The sequence below is a fragment of the Netta rufina genome, assembly GCF_964035555.1.
Source record: "Netta rufina genome assembly, chromosome: 1".
In the NCBI taxonomy this organism is placed as follows: Eukaryota; Metazoa; Chordata; class Aves; order Anseriformes; family Anatidae; genus Netta; species Netta rufina.
The window spans coordinates 63,459,627-63,476,832 of record NC_140123.1 but is presented as its reverse complement, the minus strand read 5'-3'; the positions used below and the strand labels follow the sequence as shown (position 1 = coordinate 63,476,832).

Sequence of the window (17,206 nt, the reverse complement as noted above, 5' to 3'; positions counted from 1 at the left end):
GTGATGTTTAATGGAGATGAATTGCAAGACTCCAGAGATCCAAGGTTGTCTCTTGACTGTAGGGAAGCCCATATAGTACAGTTTTGGAACTTTATAACTCATGGGCTTGAGGGGGTTGGAATTGAAAACAAAGTTCTATCTATCTATGTATTTATGTATTTATTTATGAAGAATCTCCTAACATTACATGTTTTCTATTACAGAGTTGATCTTTGGAATGCCAGTAACTTGAAGTTTGGAGATGAGTTTCTAGGAGAACTGAGGCTTCCTCTGAAATTTCTCCGACAGTCTAGCTCTTACGAAGCATGGTACTTGACATTTTTCTTTTGGAGCGTATAAGCAGAAACATATGTCTTCTGTGAAGTCTTTGAATAATTACAGCTATGTGATAAAGTTTAAATGGATTTAATTTGTATCTAAATTTTTTGTAAGCACGCCAGAATAATCCTAGCAAATGTAAGAACAAGAAGTTGTGATGATATGATTAGAGATTTCAGTCTGCCTCTGTGTTGCGTGTGGGAGTTCTAATACTTTGACTCTATGATATTATTTACTGCAATTCAGGAGCAATGGTATAATTTTCTGAATATGTGATTTTTTTTATATATCATACACAAATCTTAATGATCAGAACTTTCCATGTTGCAGTTGGTGCAAAATAGACTGGCAGACATGATTAAAAAAAATCTGAGTCAGAACTCTCAAGAAATGTGATAGGTATATAAAGGTTGTGTGTATCTTTAGCTTTTCTATGTGCTCATGTATAGCCTGAGATAATTTTGTGTTTCAGCACAAACTTTGTCTTTTTTCTTTGCATATCAGGTATTTCCTGCAGCCCAGAGATAATGGAAACAAGTCTTTGAAACCTGATGACCTTGGTTCCTTAAGGTTAAATGTGGTTTACACTGAGGACCATGTTTTTTCCTCAGACTATTACAGTCCACTTAGAGATCTCCTGCTAAAATCTGCAGATGTTGAGGTAATTTGTTTGCACTGCTGGTTGTTTACTATAGATCATCCTCACAGGGGTCTCCCTGAATGTTGGTCATGATCTTGTTGGCACCATAGGTGTGTAACTACCAGAATCTTCATCATCTTCCTTCTTCCATGCGAGGGTCTTGTTAAGCTCTGCATATCCTTCATACTTGTTTTCTGTCCTTGCAGAAAAGATCTTTATCTGCCTGCAGCATGGTGGGTGAAGGCACACCCAGGAACACCAGTGGTTTTAAAAAGCAGCATATTCTCTGTGGCTTTCTAATTTTACCTAGGAAAATGCAAAGTAAACTAAAGTTTGATCAATTGGTTTTCCTTTGCTAGAGAGGAACAGGTTTACTTGTACAATTGAAAAACAAAACAAAATGACAAAAACAAAACAACCCCAAACCTAACTCTGAAATGTTCGAGGGATGGACCACATCTGCCAATGTGTATAGTTTTAGCAGTTGGTTTGGATTTGGGGTTGTTTGTTTGTTTGTTTCAGTACAAGAACTGGTTTCTGTTCTTACTGGGACTTGAAAATGAGAAGGTTTAGAGTTCTTCCTCTTCAGTTGCTTCCCAGGCAACAGTCACATTCAGTGAAGAGTTGGCTATTGAAAATGAGGGGAAAATACCGTACTGCAATAGTTTTTAAATTGCTGCCCTCTTGTGATCAAAACTTAAAGCCAACAAGAAGTGGGATGTGAGGCCCTGCCATGTCATGTACAGGCATGTTTAGGTAACTGGCTGCTGCAGCTGTTATGTGGGGTTATGGACTAAGGAGCTAAGGAGAAGAGAAGGGAACTATGCTTGTGCTGTAATGATCCCTCAAAGATTTTCTTTCTTTCCATTGTTCAGCCTGTTTCAGCATCAGCTGCACACATTTTGGGTGAAGTTTGCAGAGAGAAACAGGAAGCAGCCATACCTCTTGTCAGGCTTTTCTTACACTATGGCAGAATTGTGCCTTTCATAAGTGCCATTGCGAATGCTGAAGTGAAGAGAACTCAGTAAGTACCACTGAACCCATTGCTATTAACATACCTACTGTGTGTTGGCTAGTGTTATGATCTTTCACTCTGTTTCTGGAACTATATGCAATTTCATAACAAACTGTTGGAGTTGCTCCTGTTCTTCCCAGCTGGTGTCAGAGTTCTTTACAGAAGCTCTGCAGATCTGGTGAGTTCGGTTTGAGGAGGAATTCCCATCTTGTTTTGTAAAGTCTACTTGCAAAACTGTTTTCAGGTCTGAAAGCAGGGATTTTCTGCATTCTGTCCTGATTGCTTGAGGATAACTTTAAAATCCTACCTTATCTTCAACTGTTCATATGAAATCATTTCAGCTTTATAATGTGCTAATAAGCCATCTAGTACTGAGTAAAAGTGTTTGCTGAATTTGTTCAGAACAAAAGGCGAGTTTCTTCCTAGACATGAATATTTAAGGCAAGCTGTGTGACTAATCTCTCCAGTTAGAGGTCTGAGGAACGAAGATGGGATTGGATCTGGCAGTGGATGGCAGAGAACAGAATCTTTTAGCACTTTTTATAAGTCCCTTTTTGACTTTCTGGTGTGCTGACAGTTTAGCAATGTAAGATATACTATTTCCACCAAGCAGACCCTAAAGAACATATGTTGCAACAAGCCTTCTGCCTACTTAACCATGCTCTTGAATGACAATAGCAGAGATCATTGGGAACCAAGGGGAATGACAGATATTGACTCTAAAGTAACAATTCCTCTGTACCAAAGAAAGTCTTTGTATGGGTTGGCTTTTTTCAGCGTCTTAGAGTGTTTTTCCTCATGTAGGCAGGTGTATTTTTCTATGCTGAAGGTTGGCAGAAACAGCTTGGTTGATGCAGGATGAGGAAATTTGCTGCTCCATAGTCAGTCGTGTTCCTGTGATAAAACAGCAAACATGTTGTTTGTTTTCAGGACTTTCAGGCATTTGTAACAGGCAGGGACCTAACTTCTACATTAAAAAAAAATATATAAAAATCCAGTCAAGTAATTTATCCTGTAATGTATTGCTTGTAAATGAGTACAGCTGTAGTAAGCTGTAAGCACCAGAGAAGCTGTTAGTGTGTGTTCAAGAACAAGCATATGAGTTCACATCCAAGTTTGATCTGCTGTCTGTCGGCACAGTTTTTGATCATACAGGTGTAGATGATAGTGTTGATTATGTACCTGCCTGCAGAACTGAAACTGATAGCAAGGAATTGCATGTACAAAATTAATTGAACATGTAATTTTCAATTGCATTCTCAAAATGAAAGTAGTAATTAAAAAAAAAAAGTGCATGTGACTGTGTAAATACGTAATCTTAGCGAATTGCAGTAGCCATGTAGTACAAGAAGAATTCTGTGGAGGCAGGTCGTTCAGGAAAATAAGAAAGTCTGCAGAGCATCAGCTATCCACACAGTTCTTTGTGCAGAATTGGGATCTGAACTACTTTTTAACAGTATTATCACAGAACAGTGCTGGAAGCAACTTAGAAAGGATGGCCATGTCATTGGAGCTGGTGTTTTCATCTCTCTTCCAGTCTAAACCTACATATTTTGTAGGAGGTCACTTGTAATGTCCAGTGTTGTTGCAGGACTCGAATCAACTCCCTCCTTCCCTTACTAAAATTAATGCTGTTCAGCAGGTGCAGCTTCCCTCACTGGTATTGTAAACCCTTTTGGTTTGAGCCTGCATCGTTGCCATGTGTTTGGATGGTGCACTGAGGCTTCCACACACCATCCTAATACAAAATAGTTGATCTTTAGTCCCTCAGGACCTAATATGACTGCTGCTTTTCTGTTACAGCTTGGTAGAGCACTAAGTGCTACATGAATGCATTTAATGACAGGCTGGCGTTGAAAGGAATTTTTGTTTGTGTGTTGAAAACATATTTCCATCACCTTTCACTGCTTCTATTTCTGCATGTTAGCAGTTTATTACAAAGAGACTAAACTACAGAAAATTGTTCACTTCCAGAGATCCAAACACCATTTTCAGAGGAAACTCATTAACTTCCAAGTGCATTGATGAGACGATGAAACTGGCAGGGATGCATTATCTGCAAGTTACACTAAAGCCAATTATAGATGAGGTAAGAGCAGTTTAGACTGTTCATTTGACTTGAAATGTCACTGCAAAAGGCCTTCAGGGAGCAAGTACTGTTTATTCCTTCTCGTTTTAAGGTGACTTGTAGGAATGACACTTACAAGCCTGTTTCTACATTAAAACCTTGTGTTAGTTTAGCCAAAGCTGAGTCACCCGGTTCAGCAACAGTTGCATTGTGTTAAAGTAAATGAACTGAGACAAATGGAAGCTTTCAAATTATTCCAGTTCATAAAATCTAACCTGTATTGTTGCGGAGAAGTTAATCAAGTCATAACTTAGATGAATAAATAATGTATCTATAGCAGAAAGCTTCTGGGAAGCTCTAAGTAATACTTTTCATCTAGTGGCTTTAAATTAATACAAGTATTCTTAGATAAATGTGTGTGTGATGTATGTGTTGTGGCAATGGTTTATTATCTGTCCAGTCCAGAACGGTGGGTGTGGGGTTCTTCATGCAGTAATTGAGCAATACTTTCAGACCACAGACTTCCTTTAAATGATTTGACAATTTCTTCAGCTGTTGTTCTACTGTTTCATTAAAAAAAAAAACACACACAAACAAACAACCTTATGTTTCGGAAGGATATAAATATACTTTCAAAGTTGGCTCTTTTGGCAGAATAGGACTTTTCTTGAACAGTCTTGCCTAAGGGTGTCTGACCAATTATTCACCCTAGTTGAAAGAAAAGGTAGAATAAAAGAGTAATAATTTTGAAAAAAAAAAAAAAAAAAAAAAGATCACTTGTAATTTACCTTTGATACTTTGTCAAGAACAAAAGTACAAATTACACTGTTGGCTTTTTATCCAAAAATCAGATGAGGCATTTTACAAAACTTTTCCAACTTGAAGGTAAACTAATATATTAATTGCTCTTTTTTTTTTTCTCTAGATCTGCCAGGTACATAAACCTTGTGAAATTGATCCCGTGAAATTAAAAGATGGTGAAAACTTGGAAAATAACAGGGTATGCATTAGATTTTGAAGATAGGATCTCTGTTTATACTGTCTTGTGTTAGCTTAGGTCTTCAGACTTAATGTTGCAAATAAATCTGTCATTTATTAGAATACATCGGAAGCTTTCTTAACATCAAAAATTGTGTGTAATTAATTTATATCAGTTTTGCATTATGCTATAAATACAGTATCTGTCAAATGTTACATTCCCTGCCTCCCTGAAAGATTAGGGCTTGATGACAAATGGCCAAATATTCAATGTTAATGTTGGGAGCAAGGATAACTTAGCCTGTGGCTTTAGCAATGTCATAGAAAGCAGGGCTGTGAAAAGAAATAATATGTCATGCAACCACATCACTTGATGTTTTTGATAGGGATAGCATTTTTACTCTTAAATATGTGCATTTATTGAAGAGAGTATTACTGAGAGTGAGATCGTTTTGCAAGTATATAATGTTGGAAGTGAGAATCTCTTAATGATGGCATTATGAATAAAACCAGGCATAATACTGCTTTCCACAACAGAAAATGGTACCAATTTTGTCATAATCATTGTATTTTTCAGGAAAATCTGAGGCAGTATGTTGATCGCATTTTTACTGTAATTACTAAGTCTGGTGTAAGCTGTCCTACAGTGATGTGTGATATTTTCTTTTCACTGCGAGAATCAGCTGCCAAACGTTTTCAAGGTGAGTTTCTCTGCATTGATTCATTTTAGATCTCGGATAGCCTTTAAATGTAGGTGTAATCTAGAAGTCTGCATGATCCGTGATAGATTTAGTCATTGAACATGATATTATCCCAAACACAGTTTGGGATGTGTTTTTTTTCTTGATTATAAATGCTGTCATTTCCTTGATTATTCATTCAATGAAAAACGGTACTTTTGATGATTATGAGTTTTCCTTAAACATTCAAAGGAAAACAACATTTTAAAAGAGTTTATGTTGGTGTATATTTATGGTTTCAGTATTTATGAAGTATGCTGTTTTCAGATGTTCTGTTGTTTTTTTTTGTAATGGCTCATTCTGCAGGCTCCATGCAGCTGAATTATTTTCCTCTCATACATCAACTTGTAACAAAGGCCAATTTATTGGAGTCATTGCAAGCTCATAGTCGTAGGAGGCCTGTGTGCTGCAAAGGTTTTCTGGCTGTCAAGAGACCTCTTTCCACTGCCTCCTAGTTGTTTTGGCTCTGTGAGAATGGGTGGGCAGTATCAAACTAGGATCAAGCAAAACAACTAACCTATGTATTTTCATGAAAGGAAGCAGATGAGAATAATGATTTAACTTGTAGATAGGTACATTTCCAGCACTCATTTGAGTTAGCTTTCAGAAGGCATTCTGGTAATTGCAGAAGGTTTTAAAGGAGGAATTATTGAAATACTCAGTAGAGGTTCTTATTTTTTTAATAGGTGACCTAGATGTGAGGTATACAGCTGTCAGCAGCTTTATTTTCCTGCGATTCTTTGCTCCTGCCATTCTTTCTCCAAACCTCTTTCAGCTTACACCACACCATCCTGTAAGTATTGTATCTTTTTTTTTTCGAGCTCTGTATATGGTTCTGTCACCACAGGCTGTCTGGCAAGATTCTTTCTTCAATTCTTTTAATAGCCTCTAGGAGAAATAGCTTTGTTAGTTCAAAGATCTGCTATGTCTGTCTTGCATATGGAGAATGACTGTATGTGAAGAATTTGGGAGGTGTGGGAGGAACAGTGAACTTTAAGGTCAAACAAGGTAGATGGTCTCGTTTTTACTGCCTTACATTAATGCTGGATTGATTGTCAGCAACAATTGGAGATGTTTTAGATGTTAAGCAACTTACCCAAAACTTTCGGTAGTTGTTTTTACTGGGAGTGGAGAGGACCTGAACGGTCTTTAAGATAGACTTTAGTTTTGCAGGTGATTAGTCTTCAGAGAACCAAAGGCAGTGGGGTGGCTTAAGAGTTGAAAACCTTTAAAAGAAACAGTGTTTTTCTATAGTGTTTTATTGGTCCTTTTCTAATCTTACGTTTATTTTCTACAAGGAGAGTAAGAACTAAGAGATGTTTTAAGTATCCAATCCATTTAATGTTGTTGTTCTCTTTCCTAGGATCCTCAGACTTCTCGAACTTTGACACTTATCTCTAAAACCATTCAAACACTGGGCAGCCTATCAAAATCTAAATCTGTAAGTATGTTTTTTTTTCATTTAAAGCTTTAATTCAGGAAAGTGATTTCTTCTTTAAAGCTTTTATCACTTGTAATTAAACCTTTACAATTCTTGAGTAGCACTAGTTTTAGGCAAAACAACTTTCCTCTGCTTTGAATATAAGCCTCATATGCTCACAGGAAAAATAAGCCTGTCTTAATCTGAACTACATTTTAGTAAAAGCAAAATTTGTGCCCAACCTGGAAGACTGTTCCAGGGCTTTTCATTCCTTCCTTCTGGAAGAACAGATAGTGATCAGGAAAACCCGTGAAATTCTCTATTTGCATCTGATACATGATAGCAGCTCCACAGGGTTTTTCAGATTGTCTCTGCATTTTAAAGCCTTAATTGATAAGAATATCCCAGTAAAGGGAAAGGCAGGGCTTTGCTTTTCATACCAGTTCAGTTTATTGCCAGTCAGAGGTGAAATGAGATCTGGATGCCCGTGCTCTGTACTTCTAAATGAAGTAAAGCGTGTTTATAAAGGTACCAAACCACTATATCTGATGATAATTTGGGGCTGCTGGTGGTCTAGTTACGATTAACCCAGGCAACTGTAGATGAATTTGTACCTCAATTAAGAATCCTTTGAGGCAACAGAATTTGTACACTTTTTTCAGCTTTTAGGACCGGGATTAAAAGCCAAAGCAGAAGCTTGAAGCTTTTGAATAATGCATTATTAACTGTATTAATTGAGCATCTGGGATGAGTTCTACTACCATTTGAAATAAGAATTTGGTACTACTGAGTGTGTGCTGTACAACGGGAAAGTCGCTTTTTGGTTCTTTTACCTCTGGCCAGAAAGAAAAACCCCTTATCTGTGGCGGTTTGTCTCATGGTCTGGTACTGTTAACAACAATATTTTAGGTATAAACTCTATTATGATATGCATGGTTTTGCTTTTGTATTTCAGGCTAATTTCAAGGAATCCTACATGGCTACTTTTTATGACTATTTCAATGAGCAGAAATACGCAGATGCAGTGAAAAATGTACGTAATGTAAATGTTCTGAATCATCCTTACGTGTTGTTGAAGCTGATGCTCAGAGTCCTAGAGTGTGCTGTTTGTAAACTAGGATGTGTGTGCTAGAAAAGGCAGGCTCCCAATTATTGTAATTTTGGGAATGCATTAAATTATGTGCATGCCAATGTTATAATCTCTTCGGGTCTGCTTCTGTTTAATAATTAGGTTGGATCAATAAGCTGCTGCTTATTGCTCGAGTCATGGGCGTGCTTCGTGGGATGCTGCAGATCTGTCTGAAAATTGCTTAGCCCAAAAGGAACTGAAAGATCTGTGTAACAAAGGAGAAACAGGAAAAGAAGGGCTGGTCATCTGCAGCTTTGCTGCTTAGGAGCATTTGTGCTATTTTTAGTTTACAGCCCAGGAAACCTCCCAAATTCCTCAAGTATCTGCCAGTACCCTTCTGTTTAACTACTTTTACAGTAGGTCCTTGTAGCACCGTGTTGGACTATAACATTAGTTACAAGATTTTGATTTGGGTAGTGCTGTACTGCCATTTCATTTATGCTTTTTGTTCACCTTTTAGTTTCTAGATTTAATTTCGTCTTCAGGAAGGAGAGATCACAAGAGCATAGAGCAACCTATATTGCTTAAAGAAGGGTAAGCATGCATGTGCCACAAAACCCTCTGAATGTGTGCTTGCTACCATTCCGAGGCAGCTATCTTTTATCCCACCCCTATTCCATCTGCCTGTTCAGAAAAGAGTGTAGGGAAATCATTGTATTGCTGTTTCTACTCTCTGTGGCTGCTCTAGTTCATTTTAACATCCTTCCATTTGTTTTAAACACCTTATATTAAGTGTGTTTTGAAATATATGGAGGAAAAAGAAGCCTGTAGACCTCAATTAGCACAGTTAATGCAAAATAAATTTAAATCAGCACAGTGTTAAGATCAAGTTTTATTTTTTCTTTTTTTAAACCACAGTGAACAAAAGCTGTAAAATTTCACTGTGAATGCAGATTCTGAATATCTTGCTAATATGCTAATCATTACCAGGGCCATTTTGCTGAAAATTTATGGTACATTTGGAACAGTTTCTGATTTCAGTACCTTTCTGTTTTATGGAACCATGTTCTATATGCCATGCTAGTTTTCGAGACTAAATGTTGACATTTTTTTTTGTGTTAAAAAATGAGTTAAGATCATCTAAGTGCACTGTTCTTTGGGCTGGGAGGAGGAAAGTAAAAATCCAAATTCTTCCAGTCAGAGCTTAGTAAGCTGAACTCTTGCTGAAAGTAAGCTTTCTTGGTATCTCCATCACATAAAAATTAGATTTTCAGTAAAAACCTGACTGCCACTTCCAGTTAGCCTCAGCTACTCAGTTCTTTGATGAGGGTCTGTCTCTAGAAGCAAGTTTGTCTGTTTTAATTCTGTACATTTATCATTCTTTTGTTTCTGAAAAGAATTGTATCGTTTGTAACATTTTCCCTCTAACTCTAAAACATTATTATTTTTTTTTCTGCCTCTGTCTTTCTTTTGCTCCTGTCTGATTTTTTTCTGTCTTTTTCTTGCTCGGCCTGTGGCTGCTGTTGTAAGGACTCTTAAACTAACAGTAAAGAAAGTTGATGGTAATAGTTCATGCAGGTAAGCTGGTAGGGGCAGTTGGTGCTTTGCTGTAGCTCCTGGCTGACAGCATGTCCTTCCTTCACAGCAGTAGATTTGTCTGACTTACCTTTGGGAAGGAAGCAGTCTGTTTAACAATCCTGAAATGCCTGTGTAAAACCAGCAGAAAACATTTTGTTATTTATTTCTTCCATGTTGACCGAGTCCTTTTTTTTTTTTTCCTCCTTAATCAAAAACCTGCTGAAAGTAGAGAATTACGGACTTCTATCTGTAGGGAGAGGCTCCAAGAAGCACTGAAATTTGCTTAATAATCAGTGTGCATATCCCGAAGAACTCACTGCGAGTGGTTTAAGAAGTTACACATCAAGTAGCATTCATGTAACTCGTTCTCCAGGCTGCAGAGTAGGCTTCAGCTACTTCAGTCTTTCCTGATGTCTTGCTTTATTGCCATGCTGTGTCATGGAGAGTGGGTGGGAATTTTCACAGCCTTTTGTTTGGCTACTCTCCAGATTCATTGGCTGGTTAGTGGGGTGTCTGCTTGTCTGTGCAACGTTTTTATTTTATTTCCTTTTCTTTTCTTTCTTTTTTTTTTTTAATCTATCCTTCTATTAAGAGTCTCTAGATGGAAAGCTATAGCGTATGTACTTCTGAATGGATGCGTAGTACCAAAGATTTTAGTCACTGGCACCTGGCTTTGCTGGCATTGCTCGTGCCATCACTGCTTGGTAGCTGTCTGCTTGTTTCTTTCCAAAAGGAGAACTACAAGAACTAGTCCTGCCTTTCTTGTGGGTGAAAGCTGCATGCTGATGCTTCCAAGCAAAGCTAAGGCAGATCCAAATTCAGGTCCACCACAACCACAAGAAGAGAAAGTTTCTTTGGCCATCCAGCCCTGGAATGGGGCTCATCTTCAACTTCTTTTCCTTCACGCTTCTGACTATTTGCTCCGACTTCTCACACACTCTGCTAATATTAGAAACAATTTTATTTTATTTTTTTAAATTGACCTTGAAACTTCAGTGGTTTTGAACACTTGACACCTATCTGTGGGAAATCAAAGCACATTCTTCCCTCAGCTATGTCAGCTCTGAAAAATTTAACCAGAAATGAAATAATACTGCCCTTAGCTCTGCAGTATGGAGTTTGTGTGTCTCAGCTAGGAAGGCTTAGTAGGAATCTTCAGTTCTAAGTCACCTTATAAGTGTTGGCATGAAAAAAAAAAGAGAAACCAACATGCAGAGCATGTTGTCCAGCCCAAGGTTATCTGCTCTTCCCTTGAAATTTGCTTTAACCTTGGAATACAAAGGCTGCCACCCCTCCAGTGGGGCCTGGTGATGATCTGAATAATATGGTTGTATTAAATCTTTCTCATGGAATCCGAGAGCAAGGACGGAGACAGCAACTGACCATTTTAAAAATGGGATGAGTGTGTAACTATAGCTGACTAACAAAAAATATATGTATTTTTTGCTCTATACAGTGCTTGCTTTTGCCCACACAGCTTAGAATGGGCAGCAGGCACCAGCCCAGCTGGTCACAAAATAGTTAAAGTCTGAAGAAACTTGGTTTTCTGTTCAAGCTTTAAACAGCCCTGCTGTTCAGTTGGATGCAATGCAATTGTTTCTGACTGAAGATACCCAAAGCAAGAAATAGGATTGGCTGTTCGAAGCATTTTAGCTCTGCTGTTGAAAATCTTCAACCAAATCACTCGCTGTTCAATCTGTGTGCTCTTTGTGCTGCGTAGTGCTTTCCTACCTGATAAAAACTACTCTCTAGCAAGTAGTTTTTACTGCCTCCATTGTACAGTTCTGTATTTCACACAGTAGTTAACGTGTAGAGTAGCTGTTATCAACTCCCCTACTGCATTCGGATACACATTTTACACCAAAAGTGAGGCTGAGCAGTCTGAAGTCACCAGGCTCTCCAAAGTCACCTTGAAAACTTTCGGATTGATTTAGTGGTTAGGAAGGCGGCGGATGCCTCACAGTTCCTCGTAAGCTAATTCAAGTTTGAAATTAATTAAAACTGACAACTCACTAAACGAATGCCTCTCGTCTGCCAAAGAAAAGGGGGTTGTCCTAGCTTTCAATCATCAACTTGCTTTGAATTGCTTATTGAAAACCCATTCCTAACGGCAGCATCAATGTGCAATCGCAAATGGCATTGTGGAGCATCCTGATTTTTTCTGAAGCATGAGAGTGACTAAAGCATGGCCGGACACAGTCCCTGTGCTCCAGAAGCCTTACACTCACCTTTAATGATTAAACATACTCCAAACATTTTGAGCTTAAAAAAAAAAAGAAAGCTTGTAGAGTTGTGTCAGGCTTAGCTGAACCTTTTTCTGCTGTAGTGGGAAATCCTTTAGCTGGATTTGGAACAGAGGAAGAAAGAGCACATGCTGCAGTTCAGCTAATTAACGAGAGTCCCTGCATCCACTACAAATCAAGCTACTTGTCTTGCCCCCCGTATCTAGATCTGGAAAAAGGACAGGCTCAACTAACAGCTGCACTAAACCTATCCAAACGTGACTTTCCTTTCCTTGTCAAGTGACAAGGCCTCAATAATGAGAAAACACCATGAGTCCCCTCCTACAGCTTTGTGAGTGCCATCATGTCTGTGTATATCTACCTATATGTATTTATGTCTAAATCTATATGCATAAATACATATAAAACATGTATGCATATATATATATATGCATGTAAGTGTAATATCTGGTCTATTTTAACAACCATGGTCCTGTTTACTAGGTTCATGATCAAGAGAGCACAAGGAAGGAAACGATTTGGTATGAAAAACTTCAAGAAGAGATGGTTTCGCCTGACAAATCACGAGTTCACCTATCAGAAAAGCAAAGGTAACAAAGGTTTGCCAGGCTTTTTTTTTTTTAAAAAAAAAACACACACATCAAAGTGAAGATTAAATATGAAGATAATAATGTAAGAACCGAACACTGATATCTAGATCTGTAACTGTAGAAGGCGCAGGGCAGAGAAGTCTGTCAGCCTGTATGTTCTTGCCCTTTTTTAGTATATCTGTACAGACTGCTAGAGAAGGCTCCTGGATAGCCCAAGATGATCTAAATTAGCAGACTATTTGATAGTATTTGTTCAGTATTAGTTATTAGCATTATCTGTAGGTTTCACAGTTATTTAGGAGATTGTCTTAGGACACAAAACTCAGGAGCTCAAATACTTTACCCTGGGATTTGGATTTGTATTGAATATTGTCAGATGCATTTCTGCTAGTTCTTATAAATTCTGCAGCATTAGCACAACTGACTGCAGTGGTCAGGGATTTGCAGCTTTGAACCTGCAAATATTTGTTCGCTTAATGCTGCCTAATACCAAGAATTCTGCTTTTCACAAATTGGTTCTGTTGGTTCAGTAGTACACACCAAATATCACTCCCTTCTATCAAATAAATAAATTTAGAGTGAAAAAGATGAGGAAAGATGTTCAGATCATGTCGGTCATCATCTCACACTCAATTTTGGAATCTTACGTCACCACCATCAAAATATTTCAGCTATTCATAAGAATGATTTATTTCACCTCCTCAGTAAATATTCTGTGCCCTGCTGCAGCAGTCTATTTCTCAGAGATTTGCTAGCATAACGTAGTGCTGCTGAAAGCAGAAATGAAATTAAGGTAATGCTTCAGGACCATGCTGGTAAATCCCTGCTGAGGGAAAGATATTTTTTTTTTTCTATGCAGTCAAAATGATCTTCAAAGGAACTGAATCAGCATTAAGAATAAGGGCAGAGGGTGAAGTTGAATCGTGAATAAGTTGCTCAGCGTCTATGTATTCGTTCTGCAGGTGATCACCCTCTGTGTAGCATTCCAATTGAAAACATTCTGGCAGTGGAAAGACTGGAGGAAGAATCCTTTAAAATGAAAAATGTAAGTAGGTCATCTTCATTAACTTACTCGTTAGGCTGGTCTGGATCCACCAGCCTAATCGCCTTTTTCCCTTTTGTAACGTGGATTGGGTTTCTATTGAAAGACGTACAACCACAGCTGCTGCTTCTCTATATAGTAGCAGGAGTTTCCAAAAGTACAGCCCATTCAGATTCTTCACAGTCCAGTCAGCAGTCCTTGGGTTTCGTGATCCGCAGCACACTCAGTCCTGACTGCTGCTGGTCAGCTGTCTGGGCTCCACAGTGCTGGGCACAGGTAAGGTAATCGAGTCCCTGCCCTTTCTGTCAGACCTCTCCCTTGGGAAGGAACTGGCTGCTTGTACTTGTGAGTGATCACAGGCATACACTTGAGGAGAGGAGCTGAGCTATAATTCCAATTATCTCTTCAGTGAAGGAATTCTTTAATTTACACAGAGCCTGCCAGGCTGAAATGCATTCAGAATCTCTCTTTTAATTTAAAAGGTTTATTACAGGGAAAATATCCCTTTTTTGTTAACAGTAGAAGATTGTACTGTGAGCATGAACAGAAACTGTGGGGTTTTTTGGATGCTTCAAGTCACTATTGACTAGGAAATGAAGGTGACTACATCCATTCCGGAAAGTAAGGTTCCGAGTCTTTCCATAAGCAGTAGAAAATACCATTGTCACCTTCTCCTGGTGACATTTATGTTCCCATTTATCTTGCCATACATAAATAGAATGCTGCAGCAAGGACTGAATTCTCAAGACACCACAGCAGATGTATTGGCGATGGATATTCCGTCATGGGTGCTAAGTGTGATTAAAGATACACGTTTTCTATAAATATTCTCTGTGTATCTGTGCTCTGAATTGTACCAAATCTATTTTTATTGCTCTGATAAAGCTGCGTGTCTGGCAGGAAGGCTGCGCATCGCCTTTCAAGCGGCCTTCATCTTCCTTAAGCACACTGTGGCCCAGAGAGTGCCTCGAAGTATTTCTCAGGTCTGGTGTGTTGTACGAGAAGCAACTGGTGGTTTTGACAGTGTAAAGGTCTTGCAACCACTTGAAATTCTTGGCTTAGTTGTTGCCATATGCTAGTTCACTTAGCTTGGTATCCCCTTACACAAAGCCCTACCCTTTCAGTTTATCCCTTTGTTGTAATGCAGCAGGCTCCATTTACCCCTTCAGGACATCGAAATTCTCTTCCCTGTCGCTGTGTGTTAACAGAGGCACGAGCTGCACACTGCTGTCTTCCTCTTCCCTTCCTTCCTTCCCCATTCCCCAAACTCTGATTGCCAACCATGTCCTGAAAAGTCTTACTAAAAGGCCTCTTTGGTGTGCATTTTGGCAGTGCTGGACTGATACTCACAGCTCATCCACTGCTGTTACGCAGAGGCCTTTGTGCCTTTCTAATTACTGTCTGGTGTCTGTGGGGATACTAAACCCAGGGAAATGACTGTTGGAGCTTCTGCTTCCTGCTGTAAGTGATGTTGTAATTACAAGACAGCTGTTCGTTTGCAAATTAGCAAGTATATTTGCAAGCAGTTTTGAAAGATGTGCACCTGAAAGTGTACCAAGGGAAGGAGAGACGGTGCCTGGTGCCAGCCTGCAACATTCTCCAGACCTTCCAGTGCAGAATTCAGGCCAATATTCCAGATCTTTGTCATACACAAAGGTGAATTTCAGTTTTCTTAGAATATCCTGAGTCGGAAGAGACCCACGAGGATCGTAGAATCCAACTCCTGGCTCTACACAGGACCACCCCCACCCCCAAAATTGATGCTTTATGCCCTTTTGTTTTTCTTCCTGAAGTGGAAGAGAAGAGCCAGCTGTTTGGAAAATAATATTCCAAATTATGTGGGCAGTGCTCTGACGAATGGCTTGAATAATCAAATGGGAAAGTAGAATGGGAAAAGGGTAATTTAAGAATATCTGACAGAGGAAAAGCCATAAATATTATGTGTTTGCAGAAGGTAAAGGAAATGGCAAGTGTTCATCATCAAGCAATAAGGCTGGACAGCAGAAACTTGCCTCTTCAAGGGGAGAAAATAAAGGCAATTGTGCCATCTTGGAGCAGAAGCTGTTTTGGACAGGCAGGGGAAGCTTTATTTTAGATTTTGAGTGCCCGAGCCATAAGGCAGAATTAACGTGTAGGAATTTGAACCACCCCCAGGCAATTAAAGAGAAACAGAGAAAATGCATTGCTGTGATTTGCTAACAGCAGCTATGGCTGGGTGTGGAAGAGTGGAAGTTCCTAAAAGGAAAGAATCATGCTGAAGTGTTAAAAAGGCCACAGATATAACAGTTAAAGCAAAGCTGTCCCAAAGGTCGGATCCAGACTCTCATTTTGAGTCTTTCCTGCCTCCTTCTGACGAGCATTTCCCTTCAGCCCTGCACTGCTTCCTTCTGCCAGCCATCCACAACTTGGAGCCGCGGCATTACTAAAATTGTGTCCCTGAGGCTTGCGGAGGCCCAAGCAGCAAGTTGATATTAGCTGCTTGCAAATCATCACCTCGAGGAACAGTATCTTGTTCCTTGTACCAGGTGAAAGGTCTTCTTGTTCTAAGGGCACACTCGCTTTCTTGATGTTGTGTTGAAGTGTATTTATTGGGGCATTCTGCATTTTGTTTTCACTTCAGTAAATCGTTGGCCTGAGCCCGGTCCTAGGTTCGCCAACTCAATCAGGTGGTTCATTCTGTGGTTTACTTGTGTTTGCAGATGTTCCAGGTGATCCAGCCTGAAAGAAGAGTCCTGTACATCCAAGCAAATAACTGCGTGGAGGCCAAGGACTGGATCGACATCCTCACCAAAGTCAGCCAGTGCAACAAGAAGCGCCTGACGGTCTACCATCCCTCCGCCTACCTTAACGGCCACTGGCTTTGCTGTAAAGCCACTGCGGATAACACTCCTGGCTGCACGCCCTGCACAGGGTAAGGATCGGTACCGTGCCATTGGTCTGGGTACTGCCAGGGCTGTGTGTGTCAGTGCACCAGACGTGCAGGCAGTGTCTTGTTCTCAGAGGCCCTCTGTGTTGTCACTTCTGACGCTGTCGGTATCTGCAAACCAAAATGTTGAAATCTGTAGAGTTCAAAACATCGATAGGAGTTGATTGTGGCCTAAAATATTTTCATTCTGATCATTTGCCATTAGCAAATACGCCAGACGTCCCTTCAGCGTTTTGTTTGTCAATTTCTGAAACAAAGATTGCGTCTGGATTTAATTCTGAACTGATCTTTTCCGAGCAGGGTCTCTGTTAAATGAAGAGTCTGCTTCCCGGGAAGCTATTTGTGTCTAAACTGAGAGAAGCAACAAGCCTGTAGTGGGAGTTAGCCTCAGAATAGAAGACCTGGATGGCTGGGAATTCAGTGCTCTGGCTCCTCCATCTGGTTATAGTAGATTAATTCACCAGAATGTCTGCCTATTGGCACATTCTTCTCTTTCAAGTCAGAGTGAGAGCACGCTGGATAAATCCAGGCATAAAGAAGTTTGAACCTGCCTCTCTTGGGAACAGTAGGAAGTTTTGT

The 17,206-nt window shown here is 39.5% G+C and overlaps 1 protein-coding gene across 1 annotated transcript in view; it reads left to right on the top strand.

Moving 5' to 3' along the window:
- RASA3 (RAS p21 protein activator 3) overlaps positions 1-17,206 on the top strand; it is a 103,902-nt gene that overhangs the window by 82,514 nt on the left and 4,182 nt on the right. The window contains exons 9-21 of the mRNA XM_084298756.1: positions 204-308; positions 823-979; positions 1,834-1,982; positions 3,948-4,062; positions 4,967-5,041; positions 5,597-5,720; positions 6,446-6,552; positions 7,123-7,200; positions 8,135-8,212; positions 8,769-8,842; positions 12,553-12,659; positions 13,622-13,704; positions 16,401-16,612. Of these exons, the coding sequence (XP_084154882.1) occupies positions 204-308; positions 823-979; positions 1,834-1,982; positions 3,948-4,062; positions 4,967-5,041; positions 5,597-5,720; positions 6,446-6,552; positions 7,123-7,200; positions 8,135-8,212; positions 8,769-8,842; positions 12,553-12,659; positions 13,622-13,704; positions 16,401-16,612 (1,464 nt within the window). The remainder of the gene's footprint in view (positions 1-203; positions 309-822; positions 980-1,833; positions 1,983-3,947; positions 4,063-4,966; positions 5,042-5,596; positions 5,721-6,445; positions 6,553-7,122; positions 7,201-8,134; positions 8,213-8,768; positions 8,843-12,552; positions 12,660-13,621; positions 13,705-16,400; positions 16,613-17,206) is intronic.